The sequence below is a fragment of the Falco peregrinus genome, chromosome 6 (genome assembly GCF_023634155.1).
Source record: "Falco peregrinus isolate bFalPer1 chromosome 6, bFalPer1.pri, whole genome shotgun sequence".
Lineage (NCBI taxonomy): Eukaryota > Metazoa > Chordata > Aves > Falconiformes > Falconidae > Falco > Falco peregrinus.
The window spans coordinates 84700375-84714981 of NC_073726.1; the positions used below are offsets into that span (position 1 = coordinate 84700375).

Genomic DNA, 14607 nt, shown 5'->3' on the forward strand with positions numbered 1-14607 from the left:
AGCATTTTCAGATGAAACCTCCAGTGCCGGGTCAATTAGTTTCTCCCTAGCCCTTCCCTGCCACGCACAATGCTGCCTAGTTCTTTACTTGCATTATCTCTTAGTTTCTGTCTGTCCTCCACACTTTCTTTCTCAGCCTCATCTCCCCAGACCTGCCCTTCCTACCCACTCACCTCCTTCCACCCAAAGTGCCTTCCTTGTCCTTACCTTTAGCAGATCTCTCACAGAATCACAGAGTAGTAGTTGAGTTTGGAAGGGACATCTCAAGATCATCTGGTTTGACCCCCGTGCTCAAGCACGGCCATACAACCGGTTGCCCAGGACCATATCCAGACAGCTTTTGAGAATCTCCAATGATGGACACCCCCACAGCCTCTCTGGGCAACTTGCACTTGTGCTCAGTCACTCTCACAGTAAAGAAGTGGTTTGTGCCCATTGCCTCTGTCCTGTCACTGGGCACCACTGAACAGAGCCTGGCTCTGTCCTATTTGTACCCTCCCTTCAGGTGCATTATATACATTAATAAACATTATATATACATTAATAAGACCTCCCCTCAGACTTCTCTAGAATAAATCATCCCGGATGTCTCAGTCTCTTCTCATAGGAGAGGTGCTCCAGTCCCTTCATCATCTTTGTGGCCCTTCAATGGACTCTCCAGTACGTCCACGTCTCTTTTGCACTGAGGAGCCCAGCGCTGGATACAGTGGTCCAGTTGTGGCCTCCCTGGTATTGAGTGGAGGGGAAGGATCACCACCCTCAACCTGCTGGCACTTCTCTTTCTAATGCAGCTCAGATACCATTTGCCTCCTTTGCACCAAGGGCACATTTCTGGCTCACGTTCAACTTGATGACCACCAGAAACCCCAGGTCCTTTTCTGCAAGGCTTCTTTCCAGCTGGGTCACCCCCAGCACGTACTGGTGCATGGGGCTGTTCCTTCCAAGCTGCAGGACTTTGACCTTCTCCTTGCTGAGCTTCACGAAGTTCCTGTCAGTCCATTTCTTCATCCTGTCTCTCCCAGAACAAACACACAACTCAGAGTATCTACCACTCACCTAACCTGCTGCTTGCCAAGGCTCATGGCTCAGGGTTTGGGAAATCCCCACAGAAACACTCCTGTGCACTGTGTCATATATGCCTAGCGAGGCAGATGTTCAAAGCAGGCCACAGCTGTTGTGTGTGCTTCAGAGACCACTTATATAGGCTCATACGCTGGGGATATACAGTCAAACCCTCAGATCATAATGGCAGATATTTTGCATCAGGACTGCCCGATCATTAGGCATTCCTGTCAGAGTTACTGCTCTGACTGCATCAGACTATAAACTGCAATTCCAGGCCAAAGATAAACTGATAATAGTAAAATGGAATAAATATATAAGGATAAATGGGAAATTAATAACATTTCTCTTCCTTTATTGGAACAAAATCTCTGGGTGGAAAAAAAGCTTTCCATTTGTGTGGAAATGCAACCTACTGTCCCACCCTTAATGTTCATTGTGGTTTTATGCTTTTCACACCCTTTGGCTGTCCTCTGCTCTATTTGAACTGAAAGCTCCTTGTAGTAATTATTTGTCCACTGCTTTCTCTCACTGCAGTATGAAACTGCAGAGGTGGAGAAGGAAGTATGGTCTTACAACACACAATTAACTGTACTCCTTTGACTCCAGAAACCCAGCCTCTTGACTGCTTTGGTTGAAGCTGGCCTATAGAACATGGTGTGCAGCTGGTTCCTTCCAACACAAAGAAGTAATGACATGGGTACACACTTGCTGTCCAGTGCAGTACTGGAGCTTTATTTTCACTGCTGGATTTACAGAAGCTGTTATCTAATTTCACTCTCTTCGCTCCCCCTAACATCACTGGGACGCAAAAGGAAAGGCTGCCAGTGGAAGAAGTCTGTTTATATGTTTCTGACAGTGAAAAGCAGGCTTCATCATCCCAGCCCTGCTGGCACCAGACAATGGAGATGCAGGGAATGGAAATGAATCTGATGCTCAGGAATGGAGGAAAATGGCTGGCTCAGAGATCTGAAGACCCGGCATCTGTTGTGACACAATTTTTGTTTGCCATTATAGGACAAATAAGGCAAAGACTAGGCCAGGGAATATGTCCCAGCTCTCATCTGGTCACAAACAGCAGTAATCCAACACATGTGGACAGAGAACGGACCTACTACTACGGATAACTCACCCTTACGGGCAACAAACCTGTCCCTGCAAAACACCTTTGTGAGGGTGTGGAAAGGGCAAGTCCTTGGTCTTGTGTAGAGCTTTGGTTTTCAGGAAAATGATCCACTTGTACTACTGATGAGATGGTTATGAGATGAAAATGTATATGGATTTATCTAAGAGATTTCTCACAGATCCATGAAGTAGAAAATTCACAGCTGGAGGCTTGAAAGTGATTGTTCATCAGGACAGCACAGTGTTGCACGGGGCTGTTAGAGAGGACCCTGCAAGAGACGCAGAACGAAAGTGAGACTGAGAGAAAATGCTGAGATTGTCTCCTGGAGACAAGAAAGAAAAAACATCTGATTTTGAAGGGTGGAGCCCAGAGGAAGTGAAAAAACCCAGCCTCCAAAGGGCAGCTGTTAGAAAACAAAACATCCACCAAATAACTCATCTACCTGGAGATTACACATCTAAGGAATTTTACCATTGTGGAACCCAAACCAGAACCAAACAGACATGATGCCCTGCAGTGGCAGTGGTATCCACCAGCATGAGAAAGGCAGTGCTGAGAGTTTCATGGAAAGATGATCTCCTTCAAGGAGTTTGTAATAACAGAAAAGTGGATTAAAGATTGGAACTAAGCCAAGTGTTTAGAGTACTGACCTACTGACAGTGAGATCTCGGGTGAGTTTCCTTGCTGGAGAAGTGTCACAGACTAACTCATTGTCTTAACTGCCATAAAAAGGAAAGGGTGAGGCAAAGTTACTAGACCAGATCATAATGTTTTCCCTCATGCAGAAAACTGAGTTTTGTCCAAGTAAACACTGCCAAAATTAAGGTTCTGACTGGGGTTGGCACCGGTGAAGCAGCAAAGGGCTAGGTCCTCGCACCCAGTGACACCAGCACTTGGCAGAATGGGTGCAAGGTGGCTAAAGCCAGTAAAGCCAAGATGGACTGTATGCTTTTCTGAATGAGCAACTCTGTGGACAGCACAGGTAAATAATCCTTGGTCTGAGCAGCTGGAGGGAAGCAGAGAGTGAGATACAAACATTAACCCTACTTTTCACAGGTACATGCCTTTACAAGGTGCGGGGCAGGGAAAAGCAGACCCTTTTGAGTTTAGTGCCATATAGATGACGATAAGAAGAAAATCCATGCAGGAAGAACGCTCCTGAGATCTGGTGCAGGAACTCTGGGTGCTGGAACACCAGGCAAGCTGAATTATTCTGGTTTTAAATTAATTTAAATTAAATTAAAAAATTCTGTTTTTAAAACAGAAGGAAGCTCACTTGGTGCCATTGAGTACAGAGCCATCTTCCCAAATCCATCCAGAGCCTGTGCTGTTCCTCAGTCCAACCCAGAAACATCTTGTTTGAATACTCTTGAACAGGTCCTAGAAATGGTGATGAATTGAAAAGTCATTAATGGAAGTCTGCCTGAAAATGGAAGTAAGGATAAGTAAAGAGAACAGAGAGCAATATACATCCCTTTGCTAGACTATTCCTTAAGTGACTGACAACACTGCTTCTCCACCTTTTCTAATCAGGAAGATCAGCTTTAAAGATCATGCCTAGAATAAAAGATGTGTACACTGGCAAGGAAGCAAGCGTGCTTTCAAGGGTCCTGGGCAGGTTCTTCAAAGGACATTTCTCAGGGCAATATATGTGAACCAACTGCACCCAAGGCTCCTGGAGTTTCTTACACAGAGCTTTATGTAGGAATATTAATGTTCTACCATACAGCTAGGTAGCAAGCTAATACAAAGTATTAAGAATTAAAGGTGAAATCAGGTTGGGGCAGGAAGAGCAGGTGCTGGCAGATCTGTGTAAAAGAGCCCAGGACCAAAGCTCATTAAATTTTATACAGACTTTCCTCCTACATGTTTTCAATGTTCATTTCCTTTCATCTAACCTTTAACTTGTTTACTGTTAGAAACTCAGCCCTGAAGTAAATCCTCCCTCCCACCCACCCCCCCCCCAAAAAAAAAAAAAAAAGAAAAAAAGACAGACGAGATGAACGTTAGTCCACATTTGCAATGAAACCTAACAACAGCAACCTCTCAGTGGTATGGCTGGCCTCCATCCTTATCTCCTGCTGCCATAAACAAAGCTTCAGCACAGGTATCTTCACGCAGAAGCTTTAACAAAGCTGCCTTGGTAAAGTGGTGGGAATAGGAGCAGCTTGAGGAATGTTTGAGTGCTGCTGGTGGTTTGGAGTTGACTATGTTTCCCTGGCACAGGGAGGATGAACAGTCACAGCCTTTGCAGCATAGGGCCTGGATAGCTAGAAAAGTCTTGCTTACGTGGGGAAGTCTGAGCGGGGATAATAGGTAACGGTCTAGTAGCAGAGACAGTAGTAAAAAAGCAGCTGGACCAGGGAGGTTTTCTTCACGCAGAGAAATGGGTAATCTTGGGAAGATGGATATTTCCCAAGGAATCAGGATTTGCCTAAGCAAGCATGAGAGCAAGAACAGTTCCAACTGAGCAGAGACCTGGTTTTGTAAGCCCCCACAGAACATACAATGCAACTTCTGTCCAGGCACTGGAAGCTGTCCACGTTCATTGGACCTGAGCTAATAAGACCTGGCTTGCACAAAACCAGATCGACTACTTCTGCTCTACTTAGGCAGATGTGCCTCAGCTCCCTAGTGATCAGCTCTACCCATTTCTTTAGTGGTCATACATGTCCCTGCTCCTGATGAGCACCTGCTGCAAAATGAGCAGTGAAACAGATAGTTTCTGATTTCACCAGCACAACCGGGGTTTTTTGGCCAAGAGAGGAAGTAAGCATTGAAAACAGACCGAGGAAGAAATATCCATGCAATAACACAGGGAATGGCAAGGGTCACTGAGCAGGAGGAGCTGGAGCGGTGCAGGGAGCAGAGGTATCGCTTTTGCATAGGAAGCATGTCTGGAGAGTGGGTACTTGCTGGCTTGTACAGCGACTGCACAGTGCACAGTCTTTTCCTGTAATCATTCATATCTGCTTTATTGGGTATAGGAGGGGAGGTGGAGAGTGGGAGTGGAGAAGGCTGTCTCCTAACATCCTTCATAGGATGATTCTGCTTAGCTGACAGTGACCCTCACCTCTCCCCTCCCTTTGTTTCTTTGCCTGCTGGGAACTTCTAAGGTGTATACTGAAACTGGAAATGCACAGTAACGTTGCAGGCATAAATCCTTCCTCTTCTTTAAAGCCAAAATATTGCCAGTGACAGCACTGCTTGGGTGTCAGTCACTGAGGTATCTGCAAGGAAATGGAAGATGCTCAAAGAATAAGAAAGTCGTTACCATTTCCAAGGCATCGTTGACCACCAGGAGATGAGCTCCCTGTGCCCGGCAGGATTCCCGGCTGGAATGCCAGTCCTTCCTCTCCCTGGAGAAGGAGTAGCAGCTCCCTCTGTAGGCCACCCACTGCTCAGGGCAGCGTGGATGGGAGTGACCTGTAAAGGAAACAAAATACCAGCTTTTCCCTACCATTAACCAACAGGAAGACACTTGTCAACAAGGACCTGATGAAAAGCAACTCTTCTGGGTAGTTGCAATGCAGAAAACACAAGTCAGAATAAACATCTAAAAATAACAATGCATGAACACTGAACTTCAGAGCCTCTGTGCAATTTCCAAATCTTCATACAAGAGTCACATGCACTCTGACGCTGGGGCTGCCCCTCACCCACCCACTCCATTTCCTCTGAACTACTCAGATACCTGAGAACTAAAATTGTCTGTCTGAAAGCAGACAAGGCTCTGGGTGTGCAAAAAATAAAGGGAAAAAGTACATCATCCTGCGGGTGCAGCGTGATTGTGTCACACATCAGTTGAATGGATTATAACAGCGAACAGTACGTTTTCTCATGTGGTCTAGCACTTTCTGCATGCGTGCAAAAGTGTTATAGATTTTGCAGATTTGTTCTACTGTTTACCACTATAATTGCAGCAGACAAGTGTACAAAAACCTTTTAATATGTATCACTGTTCTTCGCCACAGGATCTGAAATAGGCTGCCTGGGGTTTGCACAAGGAATATATTCTTCACAATATTCTTCACAATATTCTGGAAAGGCAGTGGGTACTTAATGCTGGTGGAAACCTAGAATAGCTTTTGGTTTAGCCCCATATAGTGGCATTCAGGATCTGAGCTCCTGTACTTAGACGAGTATCCAGTCCTTTGCTGTTGGCTGCTCATCCTAAGCACCCCTTTGTGCACTTACTCATCTTCCAAATCAAAGCAATCGCTAGGGAGATGCTCAATATCCCAAAGGCTATAGCCAAGCCTGGCACAACTGCTGGCCACAGACAGGGAGCTGTAAAAGAGAAAAGAAACCATAGTGAACAGGAGCCACCTGAAAACTGACAGTGCTTTTACATAGTTTGTTTGTGTCCTGGGCATTTCCACAGGGAACTGAAGTATTTCAAGCATCTCTGTCTGGGCATATTCCGTACATTGCTGCCATTGCTGTCCCTGCCCAGCCTCCCCAGAGCCTCACCATGTCCCTACCCACCAGCCCAGGGCCCTGTTTCAGCTGGGCTTGGGGCCATCAGTCCCTGTCTCAGCTTCCCAGGTGTACCTGTCTCCAGGTCAGCCATATCTCTGCCCCTGCCTGGCCACAGAGCCAGCTCATCCAGCCTCTGCAGTGGCTGACCCCAGGAGGGGACTCACCCACCTCAAGTCAGCCGGAGCTCCCCCAGGCACCATGTGGCACCTTGTACTGGCAGGAGCCTCCCAGCAAACCTGCACCTGCCTCAGCACTGAAGTGCAGGGCAAAAAAGCAGAGCTGCATCGCCACAGCCACGAGGTTCCAGCTTAAATGCAAAAAGGAACCCAAGGCCTTTCCCCCAGCTCTCTCAGCAACCACTAGCGATATGTTTCTCAGCAATCTGTTCACAAACTTAAACACATGGTTATTTTACATCTTCCCGGGACACTCCCAAGTCAGTCCTCCATTCTCATCTGCCTCTACCATAGTGGGGTGGCAGGATGGGAAGGCCAGCCTTGAATCTCTGCTGCAGTGAACACAAGTGCACTGAAATTCAACAGACGTTAAAACCAACAACAACAACAAAAGGCACTGTGGTATAATAATTTCAAAATGGGAAACTACAGGGAAATGAGGAAATTTGTCAGAGACAATTTAAAAGGGATGGCTAAAAGAATAAAATATTGGTAAGCGGTAAGGGAGAATTTTTTTAACATTTCTTGGTGGAGGCTGAAAACAAACGTACATCATGTATCAAGATTATTGTGGGAAGGGCAAAGAAAGTCAGTGCTAAAACAGAAGGGAAAGGGACTTCACTTAAAAGCAAGAATGCATCCTTTAAGCATTGGAAGCTTTGTCCAAATACAGAAAGCAGATCAGATCAATAAATTAATAAAAATTAATCTATTTTGATCTTAGACCAGTTTGCAGGCTCACCAGTCTTAACACTGGTTTCTGGTTTATAGCAACATATTTAGACCTGCGGTTTTGGCTAAAAGAAGTTTCTAAGGTAACAAGCGAGAGGCATGAGAGTTTCATTGTAAGCATTATTCTTCTCAAAGAAAGACCTTCCCTAAGGTAAAGGTTTTGCTGTGTTTCCTGAAGCTTGCAGGATCTTCCAGCTGCCCCACTTGTAGTTAAAAAATAGCAACATTTTATTATTTATGTATTTAATCGTAATTAAAGAACAAAACTCCATCTCTTTTCAGCTACAAAATACAGAAAGACTTTTCAGGTACAATCTACTCAGCCTTGTGCTAGAGGACGATGGGAGAACTGAAGGACTTGAACAGGGTAGTTGGTTTCTCTGCCTGCTCTCTGTTCCTCTTGCAAGTCAGCCTTGTACCCCCGGTGACCTGCATTTTGCCATCAAATTAAGCCTCAAGGGAACGGAGTCAGCCCAAGATTAAGGGGTAGGGTGGAGCTTCTTCTCTGCAAATTACAACTGAAAACTAAGTAAAAGATGGTAACTATCTGTTGAAACATAATTCTGTGTTCTGAGACCACATGTCTGAGGATTTGCTCTTGTTTTCCTTCCTTTATTGCCTCTCAAAGAAGCCATCTCCTGCATTTTCCAGATCACTGTTCCTGATTTTAGGGAAAATTACTTTCAGGACAAGGTGGCTGGAATGACAGTCAGTGAAACGGTTAATACTTAAATGTCAGCACTGGGCACCGGAACTGGTGCCTCCTGGCAATGAACAGAGCAGCTCACCCTCTATTGTTTCAAACCAACGGCAGAAAAAAAGGAACTGACTCAACTCGGCATCAAAACAAAATCTCAGGGCACTTCCACAACCAGAGCAGTGGGAGAGTTCACTTAAGTTCTTAAAAATGAAAAATTATGCCATTAGATAATCTTGGGAGGAAAAAGAAAGTAAGGAAGTCATAATGAAGTGTTCGAGGTGAATTTAAGTCTCACTTGAACTGCAGTGATCAGTGGAATCCAGGGAAAGTGGAATAAAAAATTCTGTAAATTAAGATTTTAACCCTTGCAAAAAGGAGTCGCTGCAGTTCCCCCTTTTTAAAACAGGTTCAAGGGTTTGTGCTTGATCCTTAGCTCCTGGACCACATCTGAAACTCTGAGCTTCCCAGGTGTACCTGTCTCCAGGTCAGCCATATCTCTGCCCCTGCCTGGCCACAGAGCCAGCTCATCCAGCCTCTGCAGTGGCTGACCCCAGGAGGGGACTCACCCACCTCAAGTCAGCCGGAGCTCCCCCAGGCACCATGTGGCACCTTGTACTGGCAGGAGCCTCCCAGCAAACCTGCACCTGCCTCAGCAGAGGATAGGATGTAGAAGAGGACGGGATGGGAGAAGTACCTGAAATGAGTTTGAAACAGAGGAGAAACATCTGAATGAAGCGTCAATAAATATGTCCATGAGTTATCTGGGAAACTGTGCCAAGAATCTCCCCAAGGGAAGGGAGAAGTGAAGCAATGGACATATAACATAAATATCCGATGTTATAACTTTCTAGTATACAAAACACCCCTTTAGGTCTCTCAGTGCTCTGGAGAAATGCCTGTGATACACTGCATTCATCTGCAAGAAACATGACCCAGTATTCCTATGTTTGGGAGTTCAGATTCAGTTCAAAAACTGAAAGTTGTTAACATTTTATAATTCACGTCTTCTAGGGCAATCTGAAGAATGTCATTGTGCTGTCCCAATTAACTCCCCTCAGCTCCTGCCTACGTCAGTATGGGAGCAGCATGACCACCTACAGCCAGAGAGGAGGATTTGAAAAATGAGGATCCTGTCCTTGGCTATGGCACAGACCTGATTATCACTGTTACTGCAAGCGCGCCACACAGGTTAACGCTGTCTTAACTGACTGCTGGACTGACATTTTGGTAGTGTGGCATATCTAAGGCACTCTGGAAACCAAACAGAAGAAAGCCAGGGCAACTTTTCGGTTTTGAGGAGTCCATGAGAGCCAAAACCAGTTGGTTTGACCAGAGGATGGATCTATACACCTGTGATATACCTGTGATACTGCATCGCAGGGATGACTTAGTAGCAAGCATGTGCATTTGAAAACAGAGATGAATACCTGAAAGCACATCTCTCAAAAGTGATAGAGCCAGGGACAGAGCTGGAAATAAAGATCTCCTAAAGAAAGTACTTAAATTGCACTTAGGGACTCCTTGTACTGCAGAAGAGAACTGGGAAATAATCAAGTAATAAGCACAGAAAGTGTGTTCAAAGATCAGCTTCCTTATTTTAGGCCCTCTGACTTTAGCTCAAAAAGTTGAGGGTACATAAAGGAATTTAGAGGGGAGGAATATTGAAGAGAAAACTGCAAACATCTCAAGAGGGCATTAGGTAATCTCCACCCGCAACAGGGCAGGAGTGAACACAAATAACTGGGAATGAGGGGATGTTCCTGTGTTTTCTGATGCAACAGAAAACATCATTTCTGATGAAAACACACGCAAAAGGAAGACTGCCATCCAAGAAGATGGGAGTGTGATTACCAGATAGGATCTTGAGGATTTCTGTGCTGGCTGTGTTTCCATAATGCAGCAAGTGAGCAGGCAGCAGTAATAACCACAGATATGTGCAATTCAGGGCATAGAAATCTCGTATCCCACAGCGAGAGCCCCTGTTGTTGTAACAGCTTGGGGAAAAAGCTACAGTCAACCATTAGTGTTGCAGCCAATGCAACACAACTTGCCTAAAGCACACGAGCATCTAGACGAAAAGCTATCAGCTCACGGGAAGCAGACGTGTACAAAGAATGATCGCCAATGCAAAAGCTCAGTCCTCTAAGGTGGTATTTCTCAACTAGGCAGCCAGAGAAGTTTTTCGGTGTGAGATTTGCAAGGCCTGAAAAGGGGGAATGGAGTGGAAATACGGAAAGAGGAAAAATTAAGGAAAGTGCTAAGAAAATCAGTCTGATTGTAAAATGCCCTGGAAAATTGTCTCAAGGCAAGAGCTGAAAATTTTCTCACTGGGAGGTATGTAAAATTAGAATGGAGAAAACACGGGAAAAAATGTATCACAAAAGAATCCTGCAGAGCCCCACGGGAGAGAGACTGGATGATTTCATATGCCTCCTCTGTCTCTGATCTCTGATTAGCATACGCCTCTAATTTATCTGTACTCACATCTCGCCTACCCTTCAAAGAATATTGCTGACAGTCGCTTATTGCTGACAAGCAGACAACTTTAAAACTGCAGCCCTCTTTTGGAGTAAAGGATGCCTGGGTTGAATGCCCAGTAGACACCAAAAGGGCTCTGATGGAGAGAGGGAGGGGAACAATGCTGGATCTCTGACCATCAGCTTTTATCACATTAAAATATGATAATTTCAGAACCAAAGCAACAGCACCGTGAGCTGGCACTCACAATCAGTGGCCAGCTCAGAGTTTTTCTTAGATCTTTCGCTCAAAATAAAATCTTTTGTTGACCTACCTCATCCAGCTTTCTTACCTCTCTTTTCTTTTGCAGCTTTGGCCCTCGTCAGAGAAGTCTGAGAGAATTTAACAGAAGTATAAATTATTTCTTCGCTCTCTTCGGCTGCAGAAGTTTCTGATCTGCTTCCCTCCATGCCAAAGCAAAGAGTGCGTATGACAAGATGTTTCGATCAAGCTGTTGAGCAACAGGGCTCAATGACTCTGAAACAGGAAACCTGAGGCTACATTGAGAAGACAAAAATGGTGAAGTTGCAACCTCTATCTCCAGCTGCTCAGAGTAACCAAATTCACGACAGAATGGAGAGCAGTAGAAGTGCAACAACTTCCATTTCCTAACCTAACAGTCATTAGTGGAAAAGGTGATTAGTTAAAGAGTTCATGGGTATTCTAATTGTTACCAATGCAAGAGGCTATGATTACACACAGTAATTGTGAGAATGTGTGCCACTCTGAAGAGACAGAAGTGGGTGGATAGCGAGAACGCAAGGTGAAAAGGTGAATAGCAAGAATACAAGGTGAAAAGTGGGATAAGCGATGGCTACGGCAAACTGGCAGCCCAACTGCTGTCAAAAGGGAAGGAGAGGTGGACAAGCACAGGTTTGAGAAGGAAACCCTGTGATCTTCGGACACTTGTACCAGGAACTCTGCCCACATCCAACACCCAGTGTGAATGTGCTTGTGACAGGCAGGCACTGAGAGCTGGCATCCCTCAAGACCCTCTGAGTCAACATCTCAATAGCATCAGTACAAGAGAGGCATGGACATACTGCAGACAGCCTAGCAACAGGCCACAAAGATGATAACAGGACTGGAGCATTTCTCCTATGAGGAAAGGCTGAGAGAGCTGGGACTGTTTGGCCTGGATAAGAGACATCTTGGGGACGATCTTATTAATGTATATAAATACCTGAAGGGAGGATACAAGAAGAGCCAGGCTCTGTTTTCAGTGGTGCCCGGTGACAGGACCAGAGGCAATGGGCACAAACTGAAAGACAGGATGTTCAGAGGGAACACTTTTTAACTGTGAAAGTGACTGAACACTGGCACAGGTTGGCCAGAGTTTGTGGTATCTCCCTCCATGGAGAGTCATCTGGACACGGTCCTGGGCAACTGGCTGTAGATGGCCCAGCTTGAGCATGGGGTTGGACTGGATGACCTTGAGAGGTCCCTTCCAAACGCAGTCATTCTGTGACTCTGTGGTCAGCAATAACAGGAAAGGATAGTTTTCTTCTGAAGTAGTGAAGACTGAGCTTTGGGGACAATAGTTCAGGTTATGGCAGGGGAGATTTAATTGGGTATTAGGAAAAATTTCTTCACCAAAAGGGTTGCCAAGCATTGGAACAGGCTGCTCAGGGAAGTGGCTGAGCCACCATCCCTGGAGGTATCTAAAAGATGTCTAGATATGGAATGTAGGGACATGGTTTAGTGGTAGACTTGGCAGTGCTAGGTTAATGGTTGGACTCAGTGATCTCAATGGCATTTTCCAACCTAAATGATTCTACAATTCTATAGTGGAGACTACTAATGCTTCCAGCATCCTGAGAAACCTCTTAGCTGCATGGCTGGCTGATTTCTGTTTCAAGCCAGATTCTGATCCCTTCCACTTCATGCTCAGATTGGGGATGTGTCCTGGTTTCAGATGGGATAGTTGATTTTCTTCTTAGTAGCTGGTGCAGCGCTCTGTTTTGGATTTGGGGTGAGGTTGATAGGACGCTGATGTTTTTAGTTGTTGCTGGGTGATCTTTATACTGGATCGAGGACTTATCGGTTCCTTGGGCCCTGCCAGCGAGAGAGCTGGAAGGGCACAGGAAATTGGGAGGGGACACAGCCAGGACAGGTGACCCAAGCTAGCCAAAGAGGTATTCCATACCACATGATGTCATGCTGAGTATATAAACTGGGGGAAGAAGAACGAAGGTGGGGGACATTTTGCATTATGGCATTTGTCTTCGTGAGTAACCATTACATGTGACAGAGCCCGGCTTTCCTGGGGATGGCTGAACACCTGCCTGCCCATGGGAAGCAGTGAATGAATTCCTTGCTTTGCTTTGTTTGCGTGCTCAGATTTTGCTTTACCTAAGCAAAGCTGTTCTTATCTCAACCCTTGAAGTTTATGTTCCTTTCCAGTTCTCTCCCCATCCACCTGGGTGAGCAGGAGTGAGCAAGTGACTGTGTGGTACCTGGTTGCTGACTGGGGTTAAACCACGACAGGATGTTTGCCAGGCCTGGGGCGTACATCTTCACCACTGGTACAGTTCATTTACAAGAACTGTTCGGGCATCCTCAGCAAAGTAGTTTGCCATGGTTTCCAGTTCTAGGACAGAGATGATTGCTCCCCGTCCTGGTGATATGCTGTAAATTTGAGAATGATTGCCTGGGAGGATGGTTAGTTTGATAGAGTGTTGTGGCCAATGTGTTCCAATGCACGTGTCTGAGAAGGCATGGACTGGTTATTTTTGCAAATTCCTTCATCACACACTTGCCCCTAAGGGTGGTGTATTGCACCCACAAGATTCCTTCCAATCCTGGGTAGGGCCTGTAGATAGCAAGACAGGGAGTCTGTACTTGAAAGGAAGGAGAAGGCAGAAGACAGCAGAGCAACACAAGAGAAGGAAAGTCTCTCCTGAATGTTTTGGATGGATATTGGAGAAGTCTAAAGAGAGCTGTCAGGCTCAGAGAGGGAGAATTTGCTATAGTCATGAGGGGAGTTTAGTTGGGAATGTAATCTGTGTGGCTGGAAAGAAACCAATGAGGTTCAGACACAGCTTAAGTGCCCAGACCAAGGGGAAAAGGCTGTGGCCAAAGGCACTGCAGGCTGCAGCCAAAGGCACTGCAGGCTGCCTGCAAGGCCAGAGTGATCACAAAGACGGCATTATTTGAGAACAAGTGGAGCAGTGAAGGCTGGCAGGGAAGAATTAAAAGCTCTGTTTTGATGTGTTTTGCCATTTTCTCTCAAATATCAGCAATAAGTTCAGTTCTCAGTTGGAACAGGAAACAGAAAGGAAGCGATTGCACCGTAGGAGGTATGCAGGGAACACACGGTTAACAGCTAAGTGTGAATATAAACAAATGTGAGTTCTGCAGCTGAGATGCTTGTGCTATACTTGCAGTGGAATCAGCAGTAGGACACAAATAACAGCAGGACTAAATCAATCAGTTTTCCAGGAGCCGACAATGCTCCTTCCCAGTTCTTCACTAGTGAAGCAGCACACCATAGGGAAGCCTCTCAAACTCCTCTCAAACAAGTGGCTTCTCCAGCATGTCGGCAAGTTTGCCAAGTCCAGCATTTCTTTCTTAACTAAAGATGCAAGTGCCTCAGATCTCCGGCAAAGAATGTCCGTCCCTTCCAGTAACAGAGCCCTGGAAAGCAGACTCTCTTACCATCATGGTGGGGGCATGACTTAAGAAATAGGCCAGTCTCAAATCATTTATACCTTTATTAATCATAACCAAGACGCTCACGTTCACCAACCTAGTGCATAATCAGCTGGACTAGTGAATAATCAGAATTCCTCTGAGCGGCAAAACTTGCAGGA

General features: G+C 45.6%; 1 protein-coding gene across 1 annotated transcript; it reads right to left on the minus strand.

The window, feature by feature from the left end:
• Positions 1 to 1763: 1763 nt before the first annotated feature.
• On the minus strand, positions 1764 to 11266 carry KLRG1 (killer cell lectin like receptor G1). The gene is made up of 5 exons (XM_005234431.3): positions 11088 to 11266; positions 6386 to 6478; positions 5463 to 5614; positions 3465 to 3568; positions 1764 to 2456 (listed from the first exon to the last, which is right to left on the minus strand). Exons 1-5 carry the CDS (start codon positions 11203 to 11205, stop codon positions 2345 to 2347), a joined length of 579 nt encoding a protein of 192 aa, XP_005234488.1. The 5' UTR covers positions 11206 to 11266; the 3' UTR covers positions 1764 to 2344.
• Positions 11267 to 14607: the final 3341 nt, after the last annotated feature.